Below are 18,596 nucleotides of genomic sequence, written 5' to 3'. Positions count from 1 at the left end.
CATTAAATTTATTGTGCTTATGCAAGAACTGAGAATAACATTTCAAAAATAATATCCTTCTGATTGATCTTGTATATAAAATATACATGAATCCGGCCAACTCTATATAAAAATCTTTATTCTGTAAAATGAATCTGATAATCAGATAAATTTATATAATACAGCTATAATATATATTTAAACAAGAACCATTTAGATATAATAATAATTCATAAAAATTATTTTTTTCTGGATTGTTTGTATTAAAAATTCCCATCACATAAATCGAGCAGAAATCCCGTATGAATAATAATATAAAATGATTATTTAAGCTACCAATTATTTTCCAATAGAATAGCAAGGAATATCCCGGGATTCGAAAATATGTAAACGCTTCGTCGAAATATAAGCAGACCTTGATAGTCGATCCCATGCGCGATATTCGCGGCAAAACTTTTGTCATATCATCAACTTTTCTTGTTCTAATAATCGGTGTCACAATAATTATTTAATGTTAAAATTAAAATAAAATTTTAATACAGAATTGTGCCATCTCCAAAACGCGATATTTTTCGAAATTGACATTAATCTCACAGAAAAAAATAATTGTAAAGTATCTTAAACTGAAACCCAGACGCAACGTGCGCGATGAGAGGGAAAGAGAGGAAGAAGATTAATTATTGTCCGACGTAAAATCCACGCGTGTATCGTATATAAGATGTTGTCTTCGTGAGAGAGCCTCAGTCGCTCTTGACTTTTCGACCATCAAGATATCGGTGAAACAGACAAAACAAGAAGAGATATCGTGCGTGATAGACAAATAATCAGTTTTATTGCAAAAGTGAAAATCGTCATGAAATTGCTCAAGTGTTTGGTGCCCATAGTGGTGCTACTATTAATTAAAAATTCTTCCGCAAGGCCTGGTGAGTTTTCGATTAAAAAAAAAACTCTCTTTTTTTTTTGTTTGGCAACAAACTTGACTTCAACGTTCGATTATTGCCAGACTTCTCCCCAAATATGTATATAATACAATAATAACTTAATATTTGGTTTGAAAGTATTGTGTCATGTATCAGAATAGAATTTTGTTTGCGAACTTGTAAAGGTCAAATTAACTGTCGGTTTTTTCATATAAATTTAAATATTTTTTCTTTTATTAAACAATACATTTATTGAAAAATTTATAAATATAAGAAATTATGCAGCAACTTAAAACAATTTTTAGTATAAATTTAAATATTTCTAAGCTCTTTCTTTTATTAAACAACATTTTTATCGAAAAATTTATAAATAAAAGAAATTATGGAGCAACTTGAGACAATTTATATGTCATTATCGTTCAATATATGTTCAAAAATCTTATAATGTTTTGTTCGTGCAAAGGTGTGCTAGGTGATTTAGTTGGAGGCCATGTCGGTAGTTTGCTGGATCCATTGGGAATTTTTAAGCCTAAGAGCCAAGCAAGTAGCCAAGCTAACGCTCAAGCTAACTCCCAATCGCTAGGAGGAGGTTTAAATATCGGACCAATCGGAATCGGAGGTGGATTTTCTTCATCTTCAGCATTGTCATCAGCGTCAGCAAACGGCGGTGGTTTGTCTTCGGCTTCAGCGAAAGCGGATGCTCAATCTCAAGGATATGGAGGATACGGCGGTTCCAACGCGCAAGCGTCCGCTAACGCTAATGCACAAGGTAGATCCCATGTATAATAATTATTTTATTATTTTATTCTCTAAAATAATATTTTTTTATTATATTAATTTTTCCAGCTATTTAAATTTTTATCTTTATCATTATTGTTTTATCATTAAGATATTAATAAGCGATACGCTTTTAACGTAGGTGGTTATGACGGTTCTTCGGGAATCCTGGGGGGTTATGGGAATAATGGCGTGAATGACGGTTATTATCGTCCCGGTGTCAGTCAGGTTCCTATTCAAGTCAATCGACCGGATTACGGAAGTCACGGTGGCTCTCAGTCTAGTGCTAATGCTAACGCTAATGCGAACGCCAACGCCATCGGCAACGGTGGCAGTGGCGGAGCTTTTCCGGGAAGCTCTTATTATCCAATACCTTCCCAAGGACCCAAGGTCGTCGGCAATGCTAATGCCAACGCTCATGCGAATGCGGCTGCAAACGCCGCGGGTAGTGGTGGAATAAATGTCGTCCCAGGCAAATATCCTGGCGGAAGAATAGATCAGATAGAAGTCATTCCGGTGAACACATTACCGATCTCTCAACCAACCTCTTCAGTATATCCAACACCTCAACAGCCTATCTATCAGCCAATTTCTCAAGGAGTGGGTAAAGGAGACACTGCGATTATTATCGTCGAGGATTCACCATCAGCGCAGTATCCGCCGCATCATCATCGTCCAGGTCCTTCTCATCATTATCAACATCGTCGGCCGCATTACGGGCGTAAACCAACAAAGCAACAGCCTGTCGAGATCATTATTATCGAGGAGCCAGCGCCTAGCCAAGGTGATACTTCGTGATCGAAAATCATCACGTGATCGAAAATCATCGACTCGCTGGGATTATGCACTAATCGGTGGCAGCACTGCAAATTTTCTGCATTGTCTTTTATGTAATTCTTCCTCATGACGAAGAGGCTTATAATTATATCTAATTGACTTGTTGTTATTCTCTATGAATATCTTGTGTGCAAACAACGCCGGATGACAACTAAGACTTTGGATCACAATGGACCAGAATTTTCGAATGCTCTATTCCTCTGCTCAGCTTTTTATGTGATTAACGCGTTCTATGTATTTTTCTGTTCGTTGAAATGTCTTGCACAAGTTTTATGTTGGACAAAAATCAAGGATAAATTAGAAGATTTCTTGCATTTATATCGTTTAATCAAAATAAAAATATTTTTATGTTCTGTGAATAATAATACTTTTTAATAACTCATATTTGTATTACAACGATATTAGTTGTATTACAAATAAGAATCTTATTAATAATGCTTTTAATGGTTTTCTTTTTTTGCAACTCACATCTGAATAAAAAGAAATACAAACGAAGAATCTGACATTGTACGTGACTGAGACTGAGAGCATAAATTTCGTGACTTTCGTGCTACACATGCTAATTATATTTAATAACTATTGTTTATATATTTATATCTTATTACATTTTAACATATCTTTATATAGAAAAATTTATATATAATGTTACATTATATATATGTAAAATTATAATAATATAATAATTATATATAATAATATCAATTATATATAATTTTAAAATAGAAGAAGAAATTAAAACCTAATTTTTTTTTTCTTACAGCTAATGGTTACGGAAATGGTGGTATTCAAGGAACATATCCTGGAGGAGCTTATGGTGACAATCCCTTCTTATCAGGCGGCTCTGGATCAAATGCCAATGCCAATGCTAATGCTAATGCTAACGCCAACGCTCAAGCAGGTGCAGGCGGTAGCGGCAGTATCTTAGGAGGACATGGAAATTACGGAGGACAACAAGGTAGCAATTACCCAACAGTTCCATCAAGTCCAATCGGCGGAAACAATCCGTTTTTAAACGGTGGACATTCTGGCGCCGGTAGTGATGCCACTGCTAACGCTCAGGCCAATGCAAACGCTGGAGCCAGTAATACCGGACATCAATCGATAGGTGCACATAATCCGTTCCTCAATGGCGGCGCATCCTATGGTAACGCGGGAGGAGCGGGAGGAATAAATTATCAACCAGGTGGTTCAGGTATTGTTTTGGGCGAAAAGCCCAAGGGCATTCCTACAACATATCCTGGACAATTCCCTGGATCAGGATCGGGCTCGCTCGGATCAGCAGGAGCTAATGCTGGCGCTAATGCCAATGCCGGTTCTATTGGAGGAGGACCGATCAAAAGCAGTCCGATATCTGGATCAGGCGGATACGGCGGTGGATCTTCCGGATCGACCGTTCTTGGTGGTTATGAAGGTCAAGGATCAGGTGGTCCGAGCTTTGGCGGATTTGGAGGACAAGCTGGAGGTTCATCCGGTGCCAATGCTAATGCCAATGCTGGAGCTACTAGCGGAAGCAGCGGAACCGGTGGTCATAAAAATGGCGGAATTGTTCTTGGAGGATCCGGTAGTCAAGGAACTGTTCTCGGAGGATCTGGAAGTCACGGAGGATACGGTAGCCAAGGCAGCGGTGGATATGGACAAGGCGGCTCTTCTGGATTGAACCTTGGTGGATATGGCAGTGGTTCTTCTGGTGCTAATGCTAATGCAAATGCAGGAGCTGCTGGCGGAACTGTTCTCGGAGGATCTGGAAGTAATGGAGGATATGGTAGCAGCGGTGGATATGGACAAAGTGGCTCTTCTGGATCAAATCTTGGAGGATATGGCAGTGGCACATCTGGTGCCAATGCTGGTGCCAACGCTGGAGCTACTAGCGGAAGTAGCGGAACCGTCCTCGGAGGATCTGGCGGTCATGGAACCGTTCTTGGAGGATCCGGTGGTCATGGAAGTAGCGGAACTGTTCTTGGAGGATCTGGAAGTCATGGAGGATTCGGTAGCAGCGGTGGATATGGACAAGGCGGCTCTTCTGGATCAAACCTTGGTGGATATGGCAGTGGTTCTTCTGGTGCTAATGCTAATGCTAATGCTAATGCTGGAGCCACTAGCGGAAGTAACGGAATTGTTCTCGGAGGATCTGGCGGTCACGGAGGATTCGGTAGCCAAGGCAACGGAGGATATGGACAAGGCGGCTCTTCTGGATCGAATCTCGGTGGATACGGAGGAGGTTCTTCTGGTGCTAATGCTAATGCTAACGCCAATGCTGGAAGTTCAAGTAATGTCCTTGGTGGACACGGAAATGGCGTTAAAGGATCAGGCTCTGGACATGGTGGAGGATTTGGTGGATATGGCGGATCAGCCGGAGGAGGTATATTTATATTTTACAAATAAATTTTACGTATATCTGTATTGCGTATTACGTAATCCACGATAAACAGTTATTTTCATAATTTATGCATGCAAATTAAAACTCTAACATTTAAAGGCATAAGCATGTAATTTTTGAAATTAACAGTTAAATAGTTATTATTTCATTAGAATTAAAGACAACTTTTTTAAAAGTTATTACATTATGTAACGCCTAGTTAACATTGTCAGTCACATAACATCTCTTATTATGTGTAAATATTCATCATTTAAATGATCATCGATCAATCAATGCGTCTCTTCTTAAAATTTTCAGCGCATAATTCACCCTGCGTATTATACAAGAGATAAAAAATTACCTTAAGCCATATATTATTATCGATTAACGACTGAGAAAACCAGTCGGCCACCAGTCATTACAAATCAGCCTCCAAATTGCACGTTGCCGGATCATCACAGATATCACGTCATCGCATGTATTTCCAGCAATTTCGTCGACATTCATCGATCATGCATGTCCTTAAACATTGTGATAAAATGACCATTGGATATGAAAAAATTCACTCAACACTTCGGTGAAGGACTCGTTCGGAACTTTTTTTAATCATCTATATTTGTCTTCATGTCCATCATCAGTCGTAATAGAGCTTTTCGTGTTCGCTTTTCCACAGGCCTAAGCCCCGAGGCCGAGGCGTCAGCGTCGTCCATGGCGGAGGCTTTGGCATCAGGACTGATCGTAATTAAATGATTCGCTATTCCATCCCACAGGCTCAAACGCCAATGCTCAGGCGTCTTCTAATGCAATCGCGTCTGGCAGTGGCTCGTCCAAAGCCATCTCCGACGCTGTGTCCAACGCGCATACCAACGGTGGATTGGCGTCGGCGAACAGCTCCAGCAAATCGTCAGCCTTCACAAATGGATCAGGATCCGCTAATGCCAACGCACACGCGTCCAGTAACGCATCTTCTGGGACTTACGGTGATATAGGATCAAAGAGTTCAGCCTCAAGCCATGCGTCAGCCTCCGCCGACACCAGGGACATGTTGATCTTCAGTTAAATATTGTGATACAACGAAACGGACGAGGGGATTTCCTTAACCACAAGAGCGACATAATACTCGTTATTCATGTTTTGATACTTCACGAGTAAACATAACCGATGCGAATAATTGACGCAGTTATTACTTAGTTTTATGACAAAATGTTATATAAAATTAGAAATATAAATCCATGACATTATCTAATAATACGTTCAAATTTATAATCATGAGTTATAAATTTGTACGCATCTTTAAGAATCATAATCGTCAATTGAAGTTGTTCTCAAAATTGGAATTAATTTGATTTTGAGAATAAACATTTTCATTTGTAAACATTCTTGAGCATTTATTAGAGATTGTGTAAAAGTAAGTAGATGATCGCGATGATTTTAAAATTTTTAGTACAATATTTAGAGCACTTAAAAAACCTTAACTTAATACTTGTATTTATCGTCCCACGAAATACATCAGAGACAGATCGAACATTGTTTTGCTCAATATAAAAAAGTATTTCACTAAAATCAAAAAATTGCGATATTAGAATTTAGATAAACAATCTTTTGGATACAAGTGAAGAGAAATAATCTATAGACGAAACTGACGTTTAAATTAGTTGATTGATGACGTATCTCTCTCAGACCAAATCATTTTTATACTTAAGCATTTATAGATTTTAACTTAATACTCTCTTTTTACTTATAAGTATACTTAAATATTATATAGCTGCGTTTAAATCGTCTTCTTTTAATTTTGGATCTGTGATTCATATGAAACGTGCCAAAATGCTGAAATATTATAATAATTATAAGCATATAAGAAGAAATGTATAATGCACCTAAATGTTGTCTATGAAATTAAAATCCTGATTAAAATAATTAATATTAATATTAATATAATTATAAATTATTGCTTTATTTTTTATTTCTTGCTCTTTGCTTTATGCAATACGTTCGTATAAAAAAAAATCATATTGATTATTGCTTCAGATTTTGAGAAATTAAATGCGTTTTCAATTATACAATTCAAAGAAAGAATAATAATTGCTGGATAAGATTTTTGAGAGAAATTAAATTAAACATATTTGCATCTTTCTACATTTTCTTTTGAAATCATAAATAATTTGTAACATACTTTATATTCTATGTCATAAAATTTTATTAATTTATTCAAAAGCTAATACTTCAAATCAACAAATCACTTACTGAGTAATCCTTGTTATTTTTTTAATATTGTTTTGTGATAAAAATGTAATTATAACATTTCTAATTTGATAATAATATTAAAAATTGTTGAGGTAGATTTCTTTATGTCTTTCCTCAACGTCACATAATGTTTAGTTAATGTTTATTTGTAGTACTGTTTTTATAAAAATAATAATTTCTATGCTTAAATTTTAATTCTTTGCTTGTCTTTAACAGGCAAAGAGAAAAGAGAAGTCAGATTTCTAGATATTTTTTTAATTTGACCTTAAAATAAATTGTTTGTGTAACTTGAAGTATCCTTTCTGCATGACAAAAATTCTCGCGCATTTATCGGCATATGATAGATACGACAGTGACAATGTATTTATATTTTGTCATATTATATCATGATGTACAATTTAAATCAGCCTTTGTCATGTTATTTAAATTTTTCTCACGAAACAAATCTGCATCTAAACAATATAACAAATGTGTAACTATAAGAAATAAAAAGGACTATAATTTATGTTTACTGTTATAAATATGTATTATATGTGTTAATAAAAAATAAAATCAGTAGAAATATTAACTTTGTAGATCAAATCAAAGTAACAACACCATTATATTTTTCTTTGTCCTCATTCTCACGATGGTAAGCGTCTCTCGGAAACAACGGGGATAAGAACTCGTCGGACTTGTTTTGCGCTTGTGTATACGAGGAAAACGGAAGAGAGAATCGCAAAAATGTTGGAAAAAGAGAGGGAAAAATAGAAAGAGAGAGATGCTCAGAAAATTGATTCTGACGTCTGTTTCTCCGATCCCACCATAGCTCTTATGAAATTTTTGCAATTAATACGTAATTATTGATAATCGGTTTCACACTGCATGCGTCTCATTTATTCCATGATTTGCCGCAGTTGTCACTTATTATTATTATTACGTATATATTCAATGCACATAATAGATTTGACGTGTCATTTCGCAATTTCTTATATAATATATTACTATGCGATATGTGAGCATGTAAGTATTTAATGTTAAGTATTTTTTGAAAATGCAGATGATAAGAAGTGCTGATTGACAAATTCTCATAAATATTTTATTTTTATACTTGTTGAAAGTGACGCAACACATTGATATTTATCAGGCGAGAATAAAAGCATTTTATATGCGAGTAAAAAAAGAATAAAATAAAGTAAGTCGGAATTCTTATATTGAATATAACATAACTGAATCTTAATAACTGTATTCTTATATTTTATTAAAATTATGATTTGTTTGAAGTATAAATTTGATTGTTCATTTAAGAAATGGAATATGTTTTTGTTACATCCAGATCCGGAAACAAAGGAGAGGCAGGTAGCTCTTTACAGACATTGTAAAAAAGTCATCTGTGAATCAGGCGAACAGTGAAGTCTACAGATAGGGGTCAACGACCAGAAGAGTCAATTTTACACCCTTCGTTCAGATGTCGATCCATTTTTATTGAGAAAACTATATTTGTATTATACGCAAACACAAGCACAATTCCACTAAAACAAAATTAATTAATAAAAAGAAAAAATAATATATAATTAACACTTAATAAATTTATTTATTACTATATACAGTAATTTATAAAACTGCAAAATGTACTCGAAAATTGTTCAACCATATATTTAATATGTGAGTATCTATATTTAATGCATAATTGAAAAAAGATATTTCAATATATTTTTTCGAATGTGTATGTATTTATTAATCACGAATAATTATAAAAATTATAAATATATATAATTATAAATAATTTCTCTCTTCCAAGTTTTTTATTAAAAATAATATTATTAGTAAATCTCTAATAATATTTATTATTGAGCCGTAAAAAGAGAAATTATTTTCCTCTTCCTGAAATACTATAAAGAGCATACTTAACACTCTGTAAGAAAATGAAAGTGCAATACTTCCGAGATATTTGATTAACTCGCATTAACATCTCTATTAATACATATAAAAAATTCCATCTTTGCATACCTACGTGTGTTAGTTTCCAGTCTATACTTCCGGACGTCCCTGGGAACGGAAGGTCGTCCACTTTGTGAAGACCAATGACCATCTCTTAACACTCGTAGTTAGCATTATTGTGAAATTATGATGTGAAATTATCCTTGAATTTTGACAGTGAAGGGATTTCCTATAAAAGCATGTGGAACGAAAGAATATCTTTGAATCGTTTTTGAGACGGTCGACAAGTAACAGTAACACTTCCGTTTCACGATGAGAAGAGACTTATTTTTAACGATGGTGCTCGGTGTGTTTTTTCTGAAAGAATCGCACTGCAAACCGACGGAAATAGTAGCGGATTCTGATGTGTTAGATCCAGTTGCGATAACTGTGAACAATGAATCTGAAATTGGTTAGTGATTAAAACTTAATTCATAATATTACTCAAGATTTTCTATAATAAACAGATTGTCTCAATATAATTAATTTGATGGTAAATATTATAAGAGTAACATTACAAATTATAATAATAAAATTATTTAATTCGTAGTAAAGAGATTATTTATATCTTTATATAATAATTGTAAATTTATAATAATACAAATAATAGCGTGCCTGCCTCTTTTTTCGTAAGAAGAAATTTTATATATAAAAAAATTATTTTATTTATAAAAACAATAATTTTATATGTCTAGTTGCTACGAGAAAACAGAGATCACCACAATATGGTTTGTTGGGCAATTATGGTGATTATTCTGATTACGATGACAATGCACCATATTTTCGTTTTGGGCATAAGCGAAAACTTTACCAGCATAAACCGTATCATCATAAGCCTCATGGATGCCGTCGTTACGGCTGCGGCGGAGGGTATGTGAATTCGTTTAACAATTAAAATCACACGAATAATATTACTAGCAATTAATACTGTCATTGTATTTTTCACCAGTAATTTTTATAAAACAAAATTACCACATACAAATTAAAAAATAATTATCGTATACATATTCTCAGTTTAAATAATCTGATTTTTTATCTTACAATAAAAAGTTAAATTTATTTGGGCATCATCTAATATCACACATAATATATATTTTTTAATGTAACTCTACATTATAGATACTTTTAAGAAAACAATATTTGATTTATATTTTATAAAATACGTATATATCGAATTGCCGAAACAAACGGCAATAATAAATTCTTTAAACGTGATAAGAAAAATAATCGTTCACATCCTACTTTCTGATTCACACAGATGGCAACCGCACTACGGCAACTATCATCATACCGGACAAGGAGCGTCTTTCGCCTCAGCATCAGCAGGATCTATAAGTGGAGGTGGTCCTTATGGCGGAGGACAGAGCGGGGCCAATGCACAGAGTGCGAGTTTCAATATCGGGCCTTTCTCAGCTTCCTTTAGCGCTGCTCAGTCTTCATCGGGATATTCGGATGGATTTTGAATTTTTAAAACAGTAAGTATATCTTCGACCACAGATCTCTCTTTCCGTTTTTATCTTAATATACGGTAAACCGGTGTTCATTTTATTAAAAATTCAACTAAATTAATTAAAAGTCTACTGTATTTATATACGTATAAATATTCTAATTTTGTTTTCTGTCAATATCATTATATAGATATCGCATAATACGTGAGTAAAAAATTCAATATTTTAATTGATATATTCACTTTCTTGTCGTGCAATTATATTAATCATCTTGTTTGTCTATGATTAACAAATCAATTTATATTTTCAATATATTACGTGAAAATGTATATTCAAAATAAAGAAACATATTTTTTATAGTTTAAAAATAAAAAGAACTTTATAATAAATCTCGAATTATTCTATTGCAAAGATTCTTGCTAATTGTCAAAATCAGATTCTATAGTTTCAAAATTACATAATTTATTATTATGAGAACAATGTGTTAATATTTTGTTCAATGATTCTATGTTATAAATAGAATACCGGATGTACTTTCTTAATATTATATCTTTCGCTTTCTCAAAAGAATTAAAGTCCAAGGATGCTGCTGCATCACTCGTAACTTTGTAAGGTTGCGAGGTTGCGGCCGCCTACGAAATTGCGTCGAGCTCGTCCCGAGCGAGGGGTCAATGAACCCCGGGGGCACGACGGTCGGATCCCGGGAATCCGCGATTCGCATTATTATATCGCCGCGATTTCGCTGCACCCCTGACAACCCGCGCCGCGTTGTTGACCGATCGCGGATGAAACATCTGTCCGGCGGGCCCAGCGGGTCCCGAAAAACGCAACAATCCTTGTCGAGGAGTACGGGCGTATATTTCACCTTCGCCGAAGTGTGCGCGAATATATACGAATGAGTACGTGTATTGAATGTGTATATATGCATGTTGTGTGTATGTGTGTGTGTGTGTGTGTGTGTGTGTGTGTGTGTGTGTGTGTGGCGGGGGGAAAGGGGACCTGCCCGGAAAGGCCCCGCGAATGTGAGCTGACGCGGCGTTTGCGCATTGTGCCATTGAAGCATGGCCCTTTCGGGGTACGTGTGAAAAAGAATGAACAAAGGGGAAATGAATCTTCTTGGTTCTCAGGCGATCGGCAGACGGCCAGACAGACGGATTAACTCGTTTTAAAGGGACGGCCAGACGCCATATTGTTGTTTTGGGGCCCGTAGATATACGTACGACTCTCCTCTCGGACGGCGCGTCCGGCGAACCGGTCCGCGTTTTCATCTCTCGGAGATGATGCACCTACACGCGAATCGGAGTGTCGATTATGCACACACTTGCGACGCTTGGACATGCAGTAAATGGCTATTGTTCCTTCGAGGGGAGTCAGATAGCCCCGGGTCCCGAGCGAGTTTAAATCAGGTCGTCCCGGATTGCCGACGTAGACAATAATCATGGCGAGAATGATCCTAATTTTGAATTTTAAATTCGACGACGCATAAATTTTGACACATGAAAGTTATTCTGTTGCAGAATAATTTTTATTTAATTTTAAGACATATCTCTATAATTATGCTAAATTCCTTTTATAATTTCCTTTTACAATTGTGGGATTCCAGATATAATTTATTATTTTTCTAGACTTTTAGGCTTATGCTTATTAATGTATTTGTGTCTATTTAAAATTTTCGTATAATATTGTAAACATTTTATTATGCTGCGACGTAAAATCGAGAAACGACGATGCATCCGCCTATGCCGTTTTCATAATTCGATTTTAAACATACTTAATCTGCGGTTGTGTGTCGACGCGACCTTCTCTACGTAATCATTAAATGTAGTTAGCGGATTACCAGAGGCTTACTCCTTTTTATTAAAGATGATTCAGCTATTTCAAACCAGTTAAAAATAAAATCTGCTTTTTGTGCGTGATGCATCCTTCCTCTTTAAATAATACGATTTTTACACACAGAGCTCTCTTCAAATAAAAAAAAACTTACTTTATTATTTTTTACATTTAAATTTAATCGCGAAAATTTTAATATATATTTAAAAATTACATATTATATTATATATTTTCATGTTTATCAATTTTAAGCAATTATATATATTTGTATAAAAGAGTTGATATAAATATTATACTAGTGAAAAAAAAGCAAAAGAATCTAATATATATATTTCAAACATATTTTCGATATTTTCTATCTTTTGCAGAGATACTAAGAACTGTATAGCTCCGAATCACCCCTAATTTATTTCACTGCCATCGTTTCTTCTCCATCATTGTGGGCCCATTGTTTACAAACATACTACGTCACTAGGAACAAGTAAATAAGCCTAACCGCGGGCGCGAGCCACCCCCTTGCCTCCTGAGATTTCCTGAGAGAGCAAGTTTCCTTTGTCCGCATGCCAACTACCAGATGTTCTCCAAAATAAAACCAGCAAAAATATCGCGACGTAGCGCCGCGATTCGTGCACCAACAAGCGAGACGTAGGATACAACCTGACGCGAGAATGGCAAGGATGGAGGAGTTGCAAGACGACGCAGTAGGGAGAAGACGCCGGGTCGCGAGACGAAGGGTCGCTGGATAAACGGCACAAAAGGATAGGAAAGGCAAAGGGAGGAGTCCTGTAAAGGAGCGAGGACCTGAAATCGAGATCCAAAAAGTTCCGTGCAATGACCGGGGACGAGCTGCATGTAGGATCCTTCGCCGGTGCAGCGTCCTCCGCTTTAGGATACACTCTCTCTTCTTTACTCCTTTCTCAGACAGCCAAAGGGAACCCGGCGCCCTATCGAGAACGAATGCAAGGATGTGTTGGTCGCGAATTTACGGCAAAATGCAAATTAATTTATTTTTCGTTTAGCAAAAAACATGTCTGTGGACGGGAGGAATAATAAATAATTTTTATTATAATTTTAATAATTATTGCTAATAAAATATTTAATGTTTTAAGAGTAATTTGTTTAAATATAAGCAAATGGTTCGAGAAAGAGAAAGAAGGAATCTTGTAAAAAAATAAAAATTAAATGACTAATATTATGCTTTACTGAACATTGTTATTAAAAGTTTCCTTCATTTTTTTCTTAGAACCATTTGTGTAAAATGCTTATAAAATGACAATTATAGTTTTATCAAACATATCAACATGTAAATTGATTTATCTTGTATATAAAATAATCATTATAGTTGTGTTTTATAGGCGTCGTAAAAATTTTTGCATATGTATTTATTAATTTTATAGATTATCTTTTATATTTCTTCGTAATGATAATCGCGATGAAAATAACAGAAAATGTGACAGATAGAAAGACCGTACATTCATTTATTATTTAAGTTAATAATATTTATAAAGTGAAGTACTCCATTATTTTGTAAATTATAAAAAATCATTAAATTATATATATATCTCACTTAGAATCAGACAAAAACTTGATCGACTCCGACTTTCTTTTAGAAAGACTAAAATAAAATGCGCTCCAAATTAGTACCAATATATAGCTCAGAATTAATAGTTTGATCTCATCATTGTCATCATTAATATAAAATTTATTTATTTAAATGAACAATTATTTATATCTCAGCTTCTTTATGTATAAAGAAAAAAATTATATTCTCGAAGGATCATCGGCCAATCCTTAAACAATGCTATATCATAGCGATGTCTACTCCAAAGAAATAACATCCACGACACTCGAGATACGACAAAGAGGCTCGTTAAAGGTCCGTTCTGTCGTTAACCATTATTTAGCCGCTCCTGGGCACCTACGGCCCTGCCAGCCGGTAAACCAGTCCCTCCGTCTGTGCAAAAAGAGAAAGAATACAAGAATTGCTCGACTAAAGCGAGAGAAAATCAAAGGGGGGGGGAGCGAGAGAAAGAGAGAGCGAGAGAGATGGAGAGAATCGAGTGGAAAAAAATGAAATAGAAAGTGGTCCGGCCGGTGCAACAAACTACAGTACATGACGCCTTTAAAGCGCCTTCTTCTGGTGGTACTCAGGTTCCTGTTCTCCACGCACTATAGTAAACCCGCGATGTTTTCTTGAAGGCTCCCGCGTCATTGTGCTCGCATTTCTCGTGCGGTTGTCGACTCGGAAAGTATCCTCAACTTATCGCCGGTAAGTCGAGACTCTGCTCTAAGTGTTAAGTCCCCGAGGCCCTCTTGGCACCGATAAGTGTTGATATATCGATATAAATTGTAAAGAAATCTCGTTCTTATCGTTTCGCGAGGTCGCGCGATAAATAGTGATAAGAGCCAATCGTGGTGCTGAATTCCGTATGATTCACTTTTTTTTTTCACGATCGATATAAAATTCGGTAGGTTTTCTTATCCATCCTTCTGCAATCGATATCAAGCCCGAGGTGTAAAAAATATATTGGAAACAATATATGATTAATTGTTATAATTGACCTCGCTTTTTGCACTTTATAAAGAGTCCAAAATGATATAAAGACTTAAAAAATATAATTCTTAACAAACGTTATTTAAATGCCCCGAGATATCTTTTCGAATTTCCGTTATTCTTATTCATTAAGCATTCATCACGTGAGTGTGATCAAGATTGCACAATGTTGATCTCGGTATAATTACATGTTTACTAGAAAGAGAAGAAGAAACAAATAGAGTATATCAATAGAGCATATATCGCATTATTTAATTTATTATTTAAGATACACCCTTTGCATAAATCTTTTTAAATTCGATATTAACTATCTGCTCCAATTTTTTATAAAATATTCTTAGCGGACATGTTTTAAGAAGTACTAATTTCTAGGAGATATTTAAATATCATCTATGTATGAAATGCGTATATTCTGTGTAATGTCAACGTGACCATCCGGTTCCGATAAGACCGTCGAATTGCACAATCTCGTTGCTTTTACGTAAGATTCTACCAACGCTGACCGCTCTAGAAAGTGATTCAATTAGTAATTCTTCGAACTCGTGTTCTTATGGATATATGATTGCGGAATCGTCGAAGGTCTCTTAACGCTTCTGTCTAAAGCCGATGGATGCTGAGAATTCCTCATTGCGTAGGCGTAAAATAACCGCACAAAGAATTGCATTAATTAGAGATAATTATAATTCTTTTAGTAATATTATTGTTTAATTATTAGCATATTAATAATAGTTTAATATCTATATCATCAGTTATGTAAAGAAATTAATAATTTAAATGCTCAGATAGATTGTATCAAAATGACATCTTATCTTATCTTGTATCTTATTTTTTCTGCTTATTTACTTTTTAGGATAACAAAAATTTCGACCTTTGGACATATTAAAATTTCCGTTGCAAAATGATGCGAATTTTAGCCCTTTTGATACTCAGTTCAATCTGTGTCATAATCAATGCTCAGGGAACGGCATCTAATGAAAAACGTAAGTATAAAATAAAAAAAATTTATTAATTTTACGATTTTTTTGCATGAATATAAATTATATAAAGTGTAATTAAAATAATTTAATTGAATTTAATAATATTAAATTTCTTTTTTTGAAAAAAATATTTTATGCAATTATTGTCGCGCGCGTTTATCTGTGTTTCTTTTATCAAAGAAAGATTTATTTAAAAGTTTTTTTCAATTAAAATATATTAGATTCTACTCTCTTCTGTAATTCTTTACATTATTTTTGTATCTAACTTTCTCCATAATTACGCAGCATTTTTCGGCCAGACATTTGATGAAATTGTCGTATCGTCGGACTTAAATGTCAGAAGGAAATCAAAGGAAAATCGTCAGGGCAAAAGATTATTGTCGAACGTGCCGTCAGGAACTACTGGTCCCCCAGAAAAACCGACCGCAATTGCATCCAGACTCGTTTCCACTGATGGAAGCCGTATAACGCTGGAAAAAAGAGAGAAACGTGGCATTGTTACAGCGCGAAGGAGGTGAATTGATAGAAAACAAGTATTTTTTTGAAAAAACCAATTCATTGATAGAATGATTTGAATTAATTAATCTATATATCTTTAGTAAAAAGTATAAAAATATTAATGTCATGACTAAATTATAATTTAAATTATATTAATGCGATTATAACTTTTAAAACAAAACTAAGAAATCATAGTTAATATCAACTATTAATAATATTTTTGATATTACTTTGTTCTCAGCTCGAATTTGCCCGATTGTTACTGATAGTTAAACAGTTATTTGTGGAAATAAAATTTGTTAGCGTTCAATTCTAGCCTGATAAAAAAACAAAAAAAAACATGTTTTATATAGTTAATTTTATAAGCAAATATGTGGAAAAAATAATTAATTAAAATGTATATTTTATTACGTTTATATTGATGATTTTTCAAAATAATATTAATTATATGTAAAAATGTATATGGATTTTCTTTTTCACATTTATGTGTAATATTTCAGGTATCTGGATTTGGGCGTCGCGGGATACTTGCTGAAATCTAGGAAACGGTGAAAATTTTACTCTGAGGACAACCGCACGACCCTCTACACCCTCATCTGTGATCACACCTCTTTCGACAAATTTTTAGGCCACGGCTCATGTAACAAAAAGTACAATAAAATTCTTCTGTGTCATAACACTTCCAGCTTCCTCACTTTGCGCTGATAATATATTACTTTTTTTCTGAAAACTCTAACCTTTCTTAAGAGACAATAAAAATAAGAGTAAAAAAAGGTCTATTCAAAAAGTGTAACATAAATATATATATATATATATAATTTTGTATTTTTTAAATCATTAAACACGATTGTTTCGTCTAAAATGGACACACAATTTATTTTAAAGAAATCAAAATGAATTTTTTTTTTAAATGCGGTAGATGTTTTATTCCGCTTATTTAATTATTTACATTATAGTTTTTCTGATTTTTATGAAAAATTAAGAGAATACTTTTAAATTGAATGCTTTAATAATGGTAAATCTAACATAGCAAAATCAATATGACAGATAAAAATTAATAAAGAGATTTAATTGTAACAGATAAAAATGCTATATATTTAGCAACTTAAAAAATGTAATAATTTACATTATACTTTTTTAGGCAAAAATTATTTTATTATAAAATACTTGACCTAAAATATTAATACTTTTAGATTTTAAGTCCAGAATCAAAATAATACATCTCTTTATGCGATATTATTATTAATAGAGCACAGTGCTTTAAGAAAAAAATAAGGCAATAAATTTTCGCGAGATACCAACGAATACGATTTGAATATGCTTTTTTACGAATATACAAGCTTTTACATGACGGTATGTCATGACGATCCCACAATGGGACCGCCACAATGGCCGGCTGATTGTCAAGCATTCCGCGTTCGTATGTGAGCCGAAAAAAAGGTTCGGTTGCCTGAAATATGGCAACCTGCATTCAAAGGCAGCCGCTATCACGATTGTTATGCGGCGATACATCGCGTACATTACACTACGCGATGCACCCACGGCACGTGACAAGCACATCCAAAACATGCACTTTACTTGCTTAGCTTCTCATCTTCAGGCTCATCTCTGGTATTCTCGTCGACTGACTAAAATTAATAATAAGTTGCTTATGGCCGGTAGGATTAAAGATAGAAAAGCGAAGATCCTAATGACACTTATCATCTGTTATTTCAGATTCTTGATTTCGTAAAATTTTTATTTGATTTACTGGTTTTTATCGATTGTTAGTCTTCTTAAAATTTTTGATTTTGCGGATTTTTCGAAAATATTTTCTCTTTTTAATTTAATTACTTCTTGGATTTATGTACTTTATAATATTTCTCTTCACAGATAAGTATGTTATAATGTCTTCATTGCATGTTATTAGCCGAACGCAATCTTCGCATTACCTTTAATAAGCATGAACAGTAATGATGCAAAATGAGAGGCCGTGTGCGTTTATCGTCTTTGACAAATAAAATTATATTTTGTACTCGCAGTTTATCTTCGCATACGTAATACAAAAGAAAATCATTATTTTCTTTGAATCGATTGCGTGCCGGAAGATCTTTGGGTTTTGATTTATGCTTAAGTTGTAAATGTATAAATAATTATGATTAATTTTTATATTAAAGATTATTAAAGTCCAAATGATCGAAATGATCTCAATCTCACGTATCGATTCAGGGCGGAAGT

At 34.1% G+C, this 18,596-nt stretch overlaps 3 protein-coding genes across 8 annotated transcripts; all 3 read left to right on the top strand.

Moving 5' to 3' along the window:
* Nucleotides 1–718: 718 nt before the first annotated feature.
* On the top strand, nucleotides 719–6,790 carry LOC126853855 (uncharacterized PE-PGRS family protein PE_PGRS46-like). Of its 3 annotated transcripts, none has more exons than XM_050599928.1 (5): nucleotides 719–902; nucleotides 1,363–1,668; nucleotides 1,819–2,460; nucleotides 3,274–4,872; nucleotides 5,640–6,790. In XM_050599928.1, exons 1-5 carry the CDS (start codon nucleotides 833–835, stop codon nucleotides 5,927–5,929), a joined length of 2,907 nt encoding a protein of 968 aa, XP_050455885.1. In that variant the 5' UTR covers nucleotides 719–832; the 3' UTR covers nucleotides 5,930–6,790. The 3 variants fall into 3 exon arrangements, with proteins under 3 accessions (XP_050455885.1, XP_050455887.1, XP_050455888.1); XM_050599930.1 differs by having other exon boundaries at nucleotides 5,543–5,782; XM_050599931.1 differs by lacking the exon at nucleotides 5,640–6,790 and adding an exon at nucleotides 5,188–5,536.
* A 2,523-nt stretch (nucleotides 6,791–9,313) lies between these two features.
* On the top strand, nucleotides 9,314–13,445 carry LOC126853882 (uncharacterized). 2 transcript variants are annotated; one of them, XM_050599998.1, is made up of 4 exons: nucleotides 9,314–9,484; nucleotides 9,768–9,942; nucleotides 10,331–10,547; nucleotides 12,826–13,445. In XM_050599998.1, exons 1-3 carry the CDS (start codon nucleotides 9,346–9,348, stop codon nucleotides 10,533–10,535), a joined length of 519 nt encoding a protein of 172 aa, XP_050455955.1. In that variant the 5' UTR covers nucleotides 9,314–9,345; the 3' UTR covers nucleotides 10,536–10,547; nucleotides 12,826–13,445. The 2 variants fall into 2 exon arrangements, with proteins under 2 accessions (XP_050455955.1, XP_050455954.1); XM_050599997.1 differs by having other exon boundaries at nucleotides 12,719–13,440.
* A 1,044-nt stretch (nucleotides 13,446–14,489) lies between these two features.
* LOC126853886 (uncharacterized) lies at nucleotides 14,490–17,058 on the top strand. Of its 3 annotated transcripts, none has more exons than XM_050600002.1 (4): nucleotides 14,490–14,619; nucleotides 15,755–15,884; nucleotides 16,167–16,395; nucleotides 16,880–17,058. In XM_050600002.1, exons 2-4 carry the CDS (start codon nucleotides 15,803–15,805, stop codon nucleotides 16,929–16,931), a joined length of 363 nt encoding a protein of 120 aa, XP_050455959.1. In that variant the 5' UTR covers nucleotides 14,490–14,619; nucleotides 15,755–15,802; the 3' UTR covers nucleotides 16,932–17,058. The 3 variants fall into 3 exon arrangements, with proteins under 3 accessions (XP_050455959.1, XP_050455960.1, XP_050455961.1); XM_050600003.1 differs by lacking the exon at nucleotides 14,490–14,619 and adding an exon at nucleotides 15,411–15,535; XM_050600004.1 differs by lacking the exon at nucleotides 14,490–14,619 and adding an exon at nucleotides 15,518–15,541.
* The last annotated feature ends 1,538 nt before the right edge of the window (nucleotides 17,059–18,596 follow it).

Source organism: Cataglyphis hispanica, chromosome 13 (assembly GCF_021464435.1).
Source record: "Cataglyphis hispanica isolate Lineage 1 chromosome 13, ULB_Chis1_1.0, whole genome shotgun sequence".
Lineage (NCBI taxonomy): Eukaryota > Metazoa > Arthropoda > Insecta > Hymenoptera > Formicidae > Cataglyphis > Cataglyphis hispanica.
The sequence above is the reverse complement of the archived record's forward strand: the minus strand, read 5'-3'. Positions and strand labels throughout refer to the sequence as shown.